General features: G+C 49.4%; 2 protein-coding genes across 4 annotated transcripts in view; one reads left to right on the forward strand and one right to left on the reverse strand.

Annotated features, from left to right (window-relative positions):
- Window positions 1-132: 132 nt before the first annotated feature.
- On the reverse strand, window positions 133-7741 carry tubg1 (tubulin, gamma 1). 2 transcript variants are annotated; one of them, XM_076038517.1, is made up of 11 exons: window positions 7603-7741; window positions 6378-6490; window positions 5949-6116; window positions 5749-5817; window positions 4936-5015; window positions 4664-4790; window positions 3173-3259; window positions 2412-2561; window positions 2153-2305; window positions 1905-2066; window positions 133-1334 (listed from the first exon to the last, which is right to left on the reverse strand). In XM_076038517.1, the coding sequence occupies exons 1-11, from the start codon at window positions 7700-7702 to the stop codon at window positions 1137-1139; spliced, it is 1407 nt and encodes a 468-aa protein (XP_075894632.1). In that variant the 5' UTR covers window positions 7703-7741; the 3' UTR covers window positions 133-1136. The 2 variants fall into 2 exon arrangements, with proteins under 2 accessions (XP_075894632.1, XP_075894633.1); XM_076038518.1 differs by lacking the exon at window positions 7603-7741 and adding an exon at window positions 6923-7203.
- Window positions 7742-7949: 208 nt separating this feature from the next.
- The window catches only part of retreg3 (reticulophagy regulator family member 3), a 94249-nt gene continuing 88608 nt past the window's right edge, over window positions 7950-13590 (forward strand). Inside the window, exons 1-9 of one of the 2 annotated variants that reach the window (XM_076038516.1) lie at window positions 7950-8170; window positions 9562-9668; window positions 10053-10083; window positions 10161-10287; window positions 10385-10469; window positions 11233-11370; window positions 11468-11547; window positions 12320-12452; window positions 12667-13214. In XM_076038516.1, the coding sequence (XP_075894631.1) occupies window positions 7950-8170; window positions 9562-9668; window positions 10053-10083; window positions 10161-10287; window positions 10385-10469; window positions 11233-11370; window positions 11468-11547; window positions 12320-12452; window positions 12667-13214 (1470 nt within the window). Of the gene's footprint in view, window positions 8171-9561; window positions 9669-10052; window positions 10084-10160; window positions 10288-10384; window positions 10470-11232; window positions 11371-11467; window positions 11548-12319; window positions 12453-12666; window positions 13222-13590 lie in introns of both variants that reach the window. The other variant, XM_076038515.1, reaches the window with a different exon arrangement.

Here is a 13590-nt window from a genome sequence, read left to right on the forward strand (position 1 = left end):
CAGCACACACAAGTTTCAGGTGGGAAAAAACAACAAGTTTTAAAGCTTGATAAAAAAACAAAAAAAAAAACAACTTCAAAGCAAAAGCCCAACATTGGCATCGTTCAGACAACACATCAAACAGCACGAACATAGTGGAAAATGTTATTTATTTATCTTAAACAGGTCCAATGGGCAAAAAGCAATAAGAAGAGTGTGTGAACTTCAGACGGTTCTGGAGAACCGGCCATTCTTTGAACTGCATTTACAGGCGTGGAGTTGTTAAAATTGGATCCATTCATGCTGCGCGGGCGGCTGTCTGTGTGGTCGGCGGCGGCGGCAGCAGCAACGCTCACGGCAGGTACTCCAGCAGCACCAGCTCTGGCTCGCGCCCAGCGTCAACTCAACATTCTTGTTGGTCTTGTACGGCAGTAACACAAAGCCGTGTTCACCAGCAGCAGACAGGGTGCTTTTAAAAAAAAAAAAAACACAAAACAAAACTAAAATCTCTCGAAATCCTGGACGTTAAGAGTCTGCAATGATGGGACGCGGTCCCTGTGTGTGTCAAGGCAATGAATATCTGGACGTTATCGTTGTTATCCACTGTAAATCAACGCAAAAACTAAAGTACTATATCAGTAGAAAAATAGACCAGAACAAGGCAACGTGTATTTTTTTTTTTTTTTTAAACACCGCAGAGAAAAAAAAAAAAGGCTGAGGACAACAACTACTGATTAACAAGGACTGCTCTCTACAGGATATACTGATGCGTTCTGAGTAAAGTCTCATACTTTAGTTAACTGGACTATAAGGGTTTAAACTGATTCATTTAAACCTACACAGTTCAAACAGATCTCAAAATACCTCTCGACGTTTTGGTTAATATATCTCGGTGGACCTGAGCCTCCACGAGTGGGGACAAACATACCATAACATGCCATCAGCAAGACAATAAATTAAAAACTTCCTCTCCAGAGAGGCTCCTCAGTTGCAACCGCTGTGTGTTTGGCGAGTGTCTGTGAGCAGGAGGGGGGAGCTGGGGGGGAGGGATTGGGGAAGGGGGGTGTGGGGGGGCACTACTCTGAGAGAAAGTGAGACGGGGACAAAAACTAAGTATCTAAAGTTCAGACGCTGGATTCTGGAGACAAAGGCTCCGTTCACTGCTCCTGCGTTCCCCAGGAGATGTAGTCAGGCCGCGTGGCCGCGCTGTACTCGTCCACCAGCTGCTGCACCACCTCTCGAGAGTTGTCCAGCTCGTCAAAGTTGTCCTTGAAGATGTCTTCCTTGCGGAACTGCTCCAGGAAGGCCTCGCGCTTTCGCAGCTTGTCGTACTGCCGGCACGTCCTCTCGAACAGCTGCCGGGCGAGCGAGCGAGGGGAAAATTAATTCAACAGGTTGGGAAACGTTGGCCCGGTTAAGACGTTGGGAAACCAAAATACTCTCGGCTTGTGCGTCTTATTTGTTTCTCAATTTTCTCATAAAACCGTGACGGCAGACATGTTTTCTAGAAAACTCACTCGCTGTCGTGTGACTGTAATTTTTTCCTTTTAATTCAGTTTAGAGGCTAAATCGAATGAAGCTCACTTAAATATTTAAAGGTCCCCGAATTATACAAACTGTACTGTATGTTTTATAAGGAAAATATGTCTGCAGCCTGTGGGTAAACTCCCCAGACATGAGGAAAGCCTTTCATTTATTTAGTTATGATACTTTCTCCACTTTTCAGACACGACAGCAGCTCTGGAAATCAGCCCTTTGTGATGTCACAACTAGCTTCCTGCCCATAGAATCCTTTTTTCGCTCCTTTCCAGACGAGCAGAAGCTCCGACCAGCTGAGGACCGGCGCGTTTGAAGGAGGCTGGAGACACGGGACCGAGTGGCGACCCAACCAAAGACAGAAGCTGCGCTGGCAGAACTTGACTCACGTTGGAGATGCTGGTGTGGTTGGCCATCATCAGGCCGCTGACCCGGTGGGCCGAGGGCAGGTACGGAGACCTCCTGGACAAGGCCACCTGGATGCTGGCGGGACCCCAGGGGATGAAGCTGGCCAGTTTACGCTCCCGGATCCTTTGGAGGCTTTTGTGGACCTGAAGGAGCCCCAAAGAAGCGGTGGATCAACCTCCCAACTGAAATCACCACATGGACAGAATTTCTTTTGGGTTTTTATCTCCACCTGTGTGGGGTCGACCTCTCCTTGGATGATGTTGAGGATGGCGATGTAGCAGTGGCTGGGCTGTCGCTCTCTCCCCGTGGACACCATCACGTTCTTGGGCTGCAGGAGCCTCCTCATCACGTCCAGCACCGTGGTTTTCCTCACGCTGGCGACCTGCAACACGGCAAGGTTCACTTGGACTTCCGTCACGGCCCGTCCGCTCCGTCATATCACAATCCACCGGGTTTCCGATCCGCTGGGCGCCGCTTGGCGAACTCACCGACTGGTCCGTGGTCAGCGGGGTGTAGCCGGTCATGAGGAAGTGGAGGCGGGGGGTTGGGATGAGGGAGGCGATCAGACCGATCAGGTCGTTGTTCATGTAGCCGGGGTAGCGCAGCGTGGTTGTGCTTGCTGACATGATGGTGGACACCTGTGTGTGTGTGAAGCGGCTCAGTTAGCAAGCGTGAGGGAAGCAAACTAAATCATTCTGTAAGTTTTCTCCTCTTTACCAGGTTTTGGTGTCAGTGGCATAACTCGGTTACTGTTACTGGCTGCTTTCTGACTAGATGCTACAAAATATCTCACACTGGGCCTTTAGTACACTTTACAAGTTTCTTGTACAGGCTTGTGCTATATTGTAATCTCCTGAAATTATTTTTTCTTCTTTTAAAAGCCTTGTTTCACAATTGATGATCCCCTTGTCCTTGCCTGGCTGTTGACACACAAACGAAGTTCAAATACTATCTCTATCATTTGTGTACATCCTGCATTTTGCTCAAGGACAGCCTTGCAGAACTTTCCCCGCAGCCCTGAATCCAAAATGCAGGATCAACCCCTGTCGAGAGAGGCGACGTTAGGGTTTGGCATGTGTCAGCCTTCAGGACGCCGTTTCTTGGAAAGCCGTATAATCCAGTTTGACGTGCAACGGACCAGACAAACTAGTTTCAACCAATCGCCTAATTTTGCGCAGCGAGCGGCAGCACAGTGAGTTTCCTTCTGCATGACTGCAGTCAGGCGACTGCAGGCCGCCGGTTCACCCACCAGCTGGTTGACCTGGGAGAAGGACGGGTTCTGGATGTGCAGCCGGTCGGTAGCGATGCGATTCAGAGCCGTGTTGTCCAGCACCACCTGACATGCAAAAAAAACACACACACACACACGGACGGACAAAGGGCCGTTATTGGAGACATAAAGAGGGCAAGAAAAAAACCCAAAGAGGAAGAGTTTCCCTGGAGCGGAACAAGACGGGGGAAATCAATAAACAGCCCCAGTGTTTTCGGGAAGAGCGAAGAGGGTATCGAGGTAATGACGCAGTCAAGGAACCTCTCTGGGAGCGACACAGGGCGCTGTTGTTTGGGGAGAAAACGCAGAACATAAAAGACACACTGTACGGTTGTAACAGGGCCGGCGGCTCTCTGGGAAGATTCTATTAGCCCTGTGGCTAATTCAATCAACGTGTGGCCCCTTGCGCGAGACCCTGGAGGAAGCCGGTATTAGAAAGGAAACGCCATTAGGCCGTCGGAGCATCTCCGCCTAATGTGATCAGTTTCAGACGCAGACGTACAAGAGTCTGAGTTGAAATGCTGGAGCGCCGCCACCGCAGTTTGTCTCCTCCCAGTTGCCCGGAGCACAAACTGCCAAAAGGCAAAGGAAGACCTGGACCTGATTCTGTTGTATATTTCTCAAAAAGGCAGTTCTTTAAATAGATCAATAGAAATTCGCTATGCTTGTCTTTGATAGTAATCTGTGTCCTGTGAGACGCTTTTTTTTTTTTTTAAGAAAGTGCTGGGACGCAGCAGTGAAGCCGCTCTTTGTGATGTCACAAAGGGCTGCAATACCTCTCCCAGTATAGTGACAACACCCCTTGTCAAGAGTTTCATTAATGATTAATAATCCAGGATGTCAGGGTGGAAAAATAAAGATCTGCAAACGGGCGCAGCATGGAACCTTTGAAAAAAAAAAAAAAAAAAAAAAAAAAAGCCTTTCAAAGCGTTTGAGAAAATTCCCCTGGAGTATATTTAGTCACAAATTAGATTTAGGGGGGGAAAAAAAAAAAAGAAAAGTGAAAGGTTAAATTACCAAACCAGGGTTAGATAATGTCTGATTTTTTTTGAGGGAGAAATATTCCTTCAACTCCAAAACAACACTAAGTTTAGCCAAGTCTGCCGTGTGGCTGTCCATTACCAAGCGGTTGGTTCTCCGTGTCGCCGTCACTGCTGTGTGCGACCGGCCTGTGAGTCTCAGTCAAACACAACTCCTGCATTTCACTTTTTTTGGGGGGGGCCTAAACGATTTAGCGCTGTCGTAATAAAAGCCCTTTTTTTTTTTTTTGCCATTTCCTAATTCAGCCGGTTGATAGTGGAAGAGTTTACCTCCAGTGTTTTATTTGTCCGAGCGGCTGGATAACAAGCGAGTCGTTTTTATACCCTTTATGTAAGGTTATTTAGAGCCTTGGCTGAGTTGAAGCAAACACAAGCGCAGGATCTATCAACATCCACCGAGGGAGGGGGGCGGGGGGGTCGAGGTTCTCACCACGCAGTCGGCGTTCTGCGTCAGCCGCTTCAGCGTGAGCAGCGAGTTGTACGGCTGCACCACCACGTCGCTCATCTCGTCCTGGTTGGGGAAAACCGAGTAAGTCTGCACCAGCTTCTTCGGGTACCTGGGGATTAATAAGAAAAAGGGAAGGCGGTTTAAAACACGTGAAATGTTGGGGGGGGGGGGGGTTCGGGGCTGTGCACTGCAGCAGTCATCACTTCTGCATGAGAGTAAACATTCCCCCATGTGCCGAGTGTGTGTTTGTAAACCTGTCATTGAGTTTCTCCAGTAGGTAGGACCCCAGGCCGGAGCCCGTCCCGCCCGCGATGGAGTGACACAGGACGAATCCCTGCAGAGGTGAAAGGTCAACGCGTTACGCACGCACTTCCATTGCCTGCAGCTGCAGCCTGTGCCACGTGTGTGTGTGTGTGTGTGTGTGTGTGTCCGCAGCAGAGAGCGCAGCGTGCGTGGGTGAGCGAGCGAGCGAGCGCCACTCCTGGCCGAGTATTTATATAAATGGGAGTGCGGCCCCACCTTGCAAATAGGCCCAGCCACCCCTCAGACAGGCCTGTAATACCTGCCTTCTGCACTCGCCCCGGCTATTATCACCAGACGCTCGACACGCCACACCCTGCCAACATACACATGCCCGAGGCGGCCTCGGCCCACCTTCCTCTCCAATGCACACACGCCATTCGCACACTCAATAATAATGTGGGGTCATAACGTGAAGGAGTTGGGAGAAATTGCAGACTGCGGAGGGGGGAAATGAAAGTGTTATTTCATGGGAGGCTGGCAGCTAATGAAAGTACACCAGGGGAAAAGAAAAACAGGCTAAGAATAATACTGAGGTCGGGAGTGGAGCTGGTTTTTGGAGATTCGGGGCGCGAACAGGATTTTGCCCTGTTTTATTAAGATCACGCCATCTTAGACGCATTGTTTGGATGGCACTGAGGATGTGTTACCTTAATCCTGCGTTAATCGCCGGACAAAGAAGTCTTTATCTACATGTGTTCAGGCACATACAGCGAAGAAAAGAAGAAAATGTGTTTCGTTTCTTTGTGACTGAATAATAAATTTACCTCCAGGCTGTCACTGCCATCTGCCTCCCGGTCGATGATGTCAAAAATGTCTTCTTGGATTTTTTTGCCCTAAAAGAAAAATAAAAGTGAAAAATAAAGTGAAATGCAATTTATACACACGCACAGTCGCACGACGCTTCTCCCCCGTTCGCTTTCACGGCTAAGATCAGCGCGGCGTTGAGTCGGATCCAAGGACCTGCCTGTGAATAACCACTGGCCCAGTTGTTTCCAGCGCCTCCGCCGTGCTCAGACAGGTAGATGTTCTCGGGGTTGTAGAGGTTTGCGTAAGGAGAGTTGAGGATGGAGTGGATCACCCGGGGCTCCAGGTCCAGGAGCACAGCACGAGGGATGTAGTGCTCATCATCGGCCTGGGTGACATTTGTTATTAAGAAAGAAAGAGAGAAAGAAAGAAAGAAAATATGTCAGTGCAGCACAGTCACGAGTATTTGGGCCTCGTCTTTAAAAATCTCTAAATATGCCACAATCACACCATCTAGCGGCAAGAAAATGTTTTGCATGTGCGTCACCAAGAAAGGCGGACAGGATCATTTTACAGACAACACCATAGACTTGAAACAGAACTACTAGTAATAATAATAATAATAACGAGCGAATAAGTCATCGGTCACCTGATAGAAGAACACGTCCTTCCGGTCAGTCCCTTCGGTTGCAAACTCCTCGACGATCCCCTCTGGGCTGATGCCATGCTCGGCACACAGCTGCTTCCAGAACTCAAAACCGACTGCAAACGGACAGGGGGACGTTAAGCGAGGCCACGGTAGATTTTTTTTTTTTTTTTTTAAATATATATTTTCCTATACCGTAAACATCAGCCCATACACTGCTCTAAACTGCAGCGTTACCACGCTGAGACTGACAGACAGGTAGCCATCGTGAAGTTAAGATAATTAGCCCATAAAGATGCCGTCTCCAGACCACGTTAGCCACAAGCTAGTCCGAACTAACCTCGTCACGTCTGGTCAAATTGCTCGGCTCGCGTTTCAATAGATATAAATCGCCGGCTACACGTCCAGGACATGGACATGACAGATGAGTTTAGCTAGCCAATTTCACAGACAACTGTAGGACGGTAGCGACAACCGTGCGGATGGGTCGCCCCGTTCATTTGGTTAAATGTAACAACATGCAACCCGCAACTTAGCGTTTTGCGTACTTTGATTTCCACATTGTCCAAGCTGCAGCGTTATGATTTCCCGCGGCATGTTCGCTCGTCTCCTGGCTCCGTATTTAGCTAGCCCGCTAGCTGCTTGCTAGCTGAATAGCGTTCCTATCAAGAGCAAGTCTGTAACCCAAAACAAGCCCGCTGATAGCCCGCTCCTTCCCGCTTGCTCCCGATGTGACGTTTAAGCGAACTTCTTCACTCAGCAGACATAGCTTGTACTGGAAATCTTAGCACTTACAGCGCCGCTTAGTGTTTTGGAGGTGAACGAGTTGCGTTCGCATAAAGAATGAACGACACGTTTCAGTCACAATAAAAAAAAAAAGGGAGAGGGAAAAAAAGAAAAAGTAATACATTTTTGTTTCGTTTTGATTGTTGAGTAGTTCTCGCAACTCGTAAAGTCTTACAATATACATGTCATCTACCTTTATTTATCTTTAATAAGGTCCTGATCTCAATTCTACTCACTCTCAATTCTGAAGCCAGGGGATTTCTTTAATTTCTTACAAAGTACAGCATCGACGGGATTTCAAAGCACGGTAAACTTTTCTATTAACATGAATGCAACATGACGCAGGAGCTCATGTGGGCTGTGATTGGCCAGCTGGCGCTTAGAAATACAGTTTGCGCCATATTGTCAGTTACCGAGCAGCACAGCGCACAGAGGCACCGACCTGCTGCCTGCTTTCCCGCAATAATGACCAAATAGTTGAGTGTCAACTCGCACTGTGGTGATTTCCACGTCGTATTTGACAGCATGCTCGCTTTCAGCATAGGTCAAACTTTGATGTATGCCGCCGAAGGACGTCGCAAGTGGCGCCGCTAGCCGTTAGCTTCGGAGCAGGTAGCACAACAGAAGGTCCGGGAGCCGATGTTGCGCGATTGAAGGTGCTCGCGGTGACCCCTGATCTCGCGGCTCGCCCGTGTGTTTAGCCCGACCCTCGAGCCTCCCGCAGGCTTGCTTCAACCGACCACAGCCACCGAGTGTACGCGCAACCAACCGGGCGGAGGGGTTAGTGCGATGGAAGACGCAGGTTCGTCGGCGAGGCACGAGTCCGGCGTGTGCCTGCGGAGTCGACCGAGCTCCAGCGAGAGAGACGCTCAGGTCCGGGCGGTGAAAGCGGCGCTCCAGTCGCGGCTGTGGCCCTACGAGCGGACGCTGACCTACCTGCAGTCCGTGCTGGTTTGGGAGAGACCCTTCCAGTGTGTGCTCCTCTACACCGTGGTCAATGTTGTGTTTTGGTGAGTCGCTTGTTTTTAAAATTCACAATTCGTTTAGACGGTGTGCACGTCACAGGAGTGAGACTCGGATCTTGATTCGCAGTGTTTCTTCTTCCCCCCCCCCCCCCGAAGCAGCCGCGGACACATGGGACCGTTTGCTCGTCAGGAGCGAGTCAACGTGACAGCGGACAGCTGCTGCTTTTATGTAATGCAAATGTTTCACCTGTCAATTAGAGCGGCCCACTGGCGGCTGCCTGGTGAGGCTATTTATAGTGCCTATTCACAAACACAGACGTCTAATCCCTGTTCAGTTTTGCCCATGTTGACACGGCTTTGTTGTGTTGTGTCGGTTTCCGTTTCAAAGACGCATCTGTCAGCTCGGAACGCGGTCTATTTAATTGTTGCATAATTGCGTGTGGCTGCCACAGTTTACAAAGCGAGCAGTCGCAGGCTAATTTGTGTGTGTGTGTGTGTGTGTGTGTGTGTGTGTGTGTGTGTGTGTGTGTGTGTGTGTGTGTGTGTGTGTGTGTGTGTGTGTGTGTGTGTGTGTGTGTGTCAATAGTTGATTGTGTTCTGTTTCTGTGGCTCGGGTTTCTCATTGGTCAGCTTAGAGGGAGAAAGCGTGTAAGTGGGACACTTTATCAGCTGACCTTTATTTATTTAATTTTTATTTATTTTCTACTGTTTGAGAGACTCACCAGTGTGTGACACTGAGGGGGGAAGTCTGGCTGTCCAGCCTGCTTGTTGGTTCTCGGTGACTCGTCATTTGGTGGAGACCTCCCCGCTCCTCACATCCCCCCCCCCCCCCCCCCCCCCCCCCACGCTTCAGCTCGCACACCAAGCGGCCGGCGCCGCAGCATAGTTTCTGCTCCAAGAGATGCATTCACCACGATTGACAATGGCAAGTCACATTGCAGATTGATGGAAAATCCCACCCTAAGGTTTGCCTTAATGATTTGTTCTCGCTGCGTCGCTGGATCCCGCAGCAGTTGCTGCTAATTGCCCCGCAACCGCAAATGCCAACATAACGGGTCTGCCAACACATTCTTTGTCAGGTTAATCTCAAACTGCTGATTGGCAGGATCCCGCAGCGCCGATGTGGTCAACAAAATGTTCAGTCTTGAGGGCTGAATGTGGGGCAATGTTTGCCGCTTTTATTCCTTCTCTGATTAAAGGGTTTGCAGCGTCAACACTGATTTGTCACACTGGTATTGAGACTGTGCAGTCACTTTTTGCGAGTAATGGCTGTAACGTACACACAACAAATTGATGTAACTTCCTTAGCTGTGACTAAGAGAAGCTGGAGAAAATCGCTCCGGGGGATTGTTGTGTCATGGAACTGTTTATTCCCGGGGTTTAAAAAAGTTCTGCCTACTCATGTGTTTGTTCCATTTCTCATTTCCCCCCTGCAGGTTCTTCGCCCTGACCTCGCTGCGCCTGCTCTTCCTGCTGGCTTCGGGTCTGGCTTTGCTTGTCTGTGTTGATACCTGGAGAAACAAGATCTGGCCAAAGATTAGAGGTGCCCTAAGTTGCTTTTTATCGACGCTTTTAATAGCCAACACGGTCCTCCGTGCCCTGAATCTTTCCTTCTCATTTTCCTCCTCATACGTCTCAGTTGAACCAAATTTAGTTTGTCAGCAGCTGACACACAGCCCTTCAGTCTGGACCTAGCAGCTGACTCGTTTGGCACTTTGGACATTTAATCTTTATAAACCTGTTTCAGAAATGACATTATGACGTGTGCAGTGTTTCTGAGAGTGTAAACTGTTCATACAACCTCAACAATAAAATGTAAAACAGTTTGGGTTGTTTAATTTATGGTACATTCAATAATCACTCTCTCTCTCTCTCTCTCTCTCTCTCTCTCTCTCTCTCTCTCGCTCTCTCTCTCTTTATTCTACAGTCAAAAAACTGCAGGAGTCAGAAAACGAGAGGTTTGTACCTGCATTCCCTGTGACATCAGCTGCAGCTGAGGGCTGATGTTGATATTTGCCTCTGTGTTTGTGTTCAGCTGGGGTCTGGTGCAGCCTGACATTCTGAGCGTCCCTGAACTATGCCACCACATCTCCGAGGCCTGGGTCAGCGCCAGTGTGCTGGCGTCCGGCGTCGTGCAGTACAAACGTCGAAGCCCCGGCACGGTGAGGAGTACACGCCGCTTCCAAATGAGTGCATTTAAATAAAAAAAAACAAATTGACGATTTGCGTCTGATTCCAAGTTGTGCTCCCCTTCATCAGTTCTGCGTCCTGACCTGTGCAGTGTCCTCCTGCTTGGCAATGGTTGGAAGCTACATCCCAGGGTTGGTGCTCTCCTACTCTGCCGGTGAGTCCCAGCGTCGGTAGCAGGTTGGCCCGGGAAACTCATCCTGACTGTTCCCATTAAGAATGCATAAGGCGCTGAAACCCGATCGGTACGTTGCCCACCGAAGCGGGGCCCTGATGGTGAGGTGATTAAAGGTAGGCTGATGCTCGGTGCAGAGGAGGGTGGGAGGGGAGCCAGGCAGAAAGGAGGTCATATTGGCACCAGGCTAATCTCCTCACTTCCCAGCAGGGGGGGGTGGGGGTGGGGGGGGTGGTTGGAGCTGCTAGACCTGCCACAGCCTGCTGACAACAATCCACAGCACCGTCTCCACTCTGCTGCCTCCTGCAGCTTTGCTGTTCATAACACACACACGTCTGCCTACGCACACTCATAAGAATCATTCAAAGGCACCAACTCATCTATGCAGAAAGAACCTTTGTAGCCGAAGACGGAAGAGTGTGAGCTCAGAATTCATTTTGACAGACGTCTCCTGCAGTCTCCCACAGAGTCATGTGTTTTGCCATCATTGAGCTTCAGGTGATAGTCATGTGATGAGCACTCCAGCAGCTCTCTACAGAAATAGCCTCGCGATGAAAACGATGCACTTCTTTGTGGAGATTAGAGCCTTTGAGCCTTCTTAGCTTGTGTTTTATGTCTGGACAGACGCCCGCGGTGCGCGGAGGCACCAGCCGGCCATCTTTTCGCTCATATCACCTGCTTTTTCACAGCTTAACAGCAATGTCTGCTTTCTTCATTCTGTTCTTCTTTTCTTGTCACTCTCTAGTTTTGGCGACTCTGCTGGCCCCTCTGGGAGCCCACCACAGGGTCTTCCAGCGTGTGTGCGTGAAGCTGGCGCCAGCCCTGCAGCGGCTGGACTTCAGCATTCACGGATACATGATGTCAAAGCCCATTGACAATCAATGTAAGCCTCGCGTCAGCTCCTCGGTTGTGCTGCTCAGTTTACAAAGCGGGATCGGTGCCAGAGAGATTATTAATCCCTTATCGTGTTTGTCGTGCAGTCCTGCGGAGGCCCATCCACGGTGCAGCCTCAGGTGATGCCAGTGACAGTGAGGAGGAGCTGGCTGCCTTCTGTCCCACTGTAAGAGTTTGGCACAAATCTGTGGATAAGAAAATGAATGAATGAATACAGACCGTGAAAGCGGGCCTCACGATCCTTCTGACTTTTTGGGTTTTAAGCAGGAGGTGTCAGAAAAGTTACCACAGGGATAATTGAATTGAAAATGAATTCTTGTCAACAAGTAATCATGCGCAGCCCATGTATGGTTCGTTCCATTATTCCGTTTTAGAATAAAAGCAAAGAAAAAAACGTTGTGGTTTTTTTTTTCAATTTCCCTGGACATGGCATCTTTATCTAGTGTAGCAGTCAGTTCACCAGTCTGTTTTGATAGATGGCTGTAAGTTCACAACAGGATGCCTGTTTTCCATCAGTGGACTGGCACACAAACAAAAAAAACATTGAAACATTTATTTTCATTTTCCATTTTATTCCCAAAACAGAAAGATATCATTTTTTTTGTTTTTTTTCTGTCGTCGTGTTTTATTTGTTCTGGTAGTAAAACATTAAAAAAAAAAAAAAAAATCTTTTTTCTTTCTATTTTTGTTTGTTTTAAAGCGGAATGATGAAGGAACAAACCATACACGGACTAATGCTGATTTCCAAGTGGTTGCGTTAGCTCTGAGGACTCCACCTCTGTCTGTCATGTGCATGTTTATTTTTGCTTCTGTGTTTGCTTCTGTGTTCTCGGCTTGAGAGCAGCCAGAAATAGAACGGCACTGCAAAACAAGAATTGAAAGTATCGGCCACATGTTTGAAATTATATTTCAATATTTTCATCCGCTGTGTTTCCTAGTTGGACGACGCTGTCGTTGCAAAGGAACTCGCCTTGACCGACTCCGAGCACTCGGATGCTGAGGTGTCCTTCACCGACAACGGCACCTTTAATCTTTCCCGCGGCCAGACGCCGCTCACCGAGGGATCCGAGGGTCAGTACCGCAGTCAAATCAAATCAAAACTTTATTTACATTGCACTTTTCATGCACTATTAAAGCGTCTCAAAGTGCTCCACCGAGGAAAAAAAAAAAAAAAGGAAACAGAAATGCAACACGTAATTAAAAACCCACCCACCCAATGTTATAACATCTAGATGGAGTTTATTCTTCCTGCGTTCTCACCTTCCGTTCGACTGCTTTCGCTCAGATTTTGACAGACACAGCGACGCAGAGGAGTCCTTTGCTCAAGACCTTGCGGACTTCCCCTCAATCAACCCGGATGCCACTCTGATGGACGACGACGACGACACGAGCATCGGCTTGCCCAGTCTGGGTCCCTCGGGGCTCGCCAGCCACCGGGCCTCTGTGCTGGACGTGGACGAAAACCTGGACTCGGACCAGGAGGACCTGGACCTTTCCCTCAGCGTCCTGCCAGCCGTCCCCAACCTGTCAGGAGACTTGGCCGGAGTCATCGCCAGCAACATGATCCAGGCAGCGCTGATGGGGGCCATGCAGCCTCGACCCGCCGCCGCACAGCGACGGGAGGGGCCGCCGAGGGTCGCCGCCCAACGCAGCTACCGCAAGCAGTCCAGCTCCGAGCTGGATACAGACTTGGACGGAGAGGACTTTGAAATGCTGGATCAGGCCGAGCTGAACCAGTTGGATCCCCTCGGAGGGGCAGGAGGAGGGGGAGGCAGACGAGGTGAAGGCCAGGGGTCAAACTTCTTATCCAGCCTGCTGGGGAAACCACAGTGAGTTGTGTGTGTGAGTGTGTGAGTTGTGTGTGAGAGAGAGAGAGAGTGAGTCTGAGCGCCTCTGTGCAATAGTGTGAGAGAAGGTTCTAGGTTCCAGCAGCCTTTGCTTCTGATTGGCATCAAACTATCACTGTGAAGCGTTTTTATTCCCCCCCGCCCCTCACGTCACACGGTCATACAGTGTTTTACTTTGTAGGCTGAGCAATAGGACACCCAGCAGGATATTGGACAGAAACCAAACCAGCATTGTGACAGTCATGCACAGGTACCTGTTGGAGACAATATAAATTGAATAGAGTAGTGAAACTTTTCTACCTGGACACGCACGCACACACACGTGCGCTCTCGCGTGCGCACACATACGCACACAGTGCTTT

This window comes from Nelusetta ayraudi, unplaced genomic scaffold (assembly GCF_046127955.1).
Source record: "Nelusetta ayraudi isolate G7.1 ecotype Tasmania unplaced genomic scaffold, CSIRO-AGI_Nayr_v1 ptg000057l, whole genome shotgun sequence".
NCBI classification, from domain to species: Eukaryota; Metazoa; Chordata; class Actinopteri; order Tetraodontiformes; family Monacanthidae; genus Nelusetta; species Nelusetta ayraudi.

Bases quoted from the DNA above. Each gene is read 5' to 3' on its own strand.
- tubg1 (XM_076038517.1), bottom strand. From the start codon at position 7,702: ATGCTGAAAGCGAGCATGCTGTCAAATACGACGTGGAAATCACCACAG. The intron at 5,016-5,748 runs GTAAATTTATTA...TCACCTCTGCAG, and splicing joins ATGGCAGTGACAGCCTGGAG to GGATTCGTCCTGTGTCACTC. The intron at 3,260-4,663 runs GTGAGAACCTCG...TTTGCATGTCAG, and splicing joins CGCAGAACGCCGACTGCGTG to GTGGTGCTGGACAACACGGC.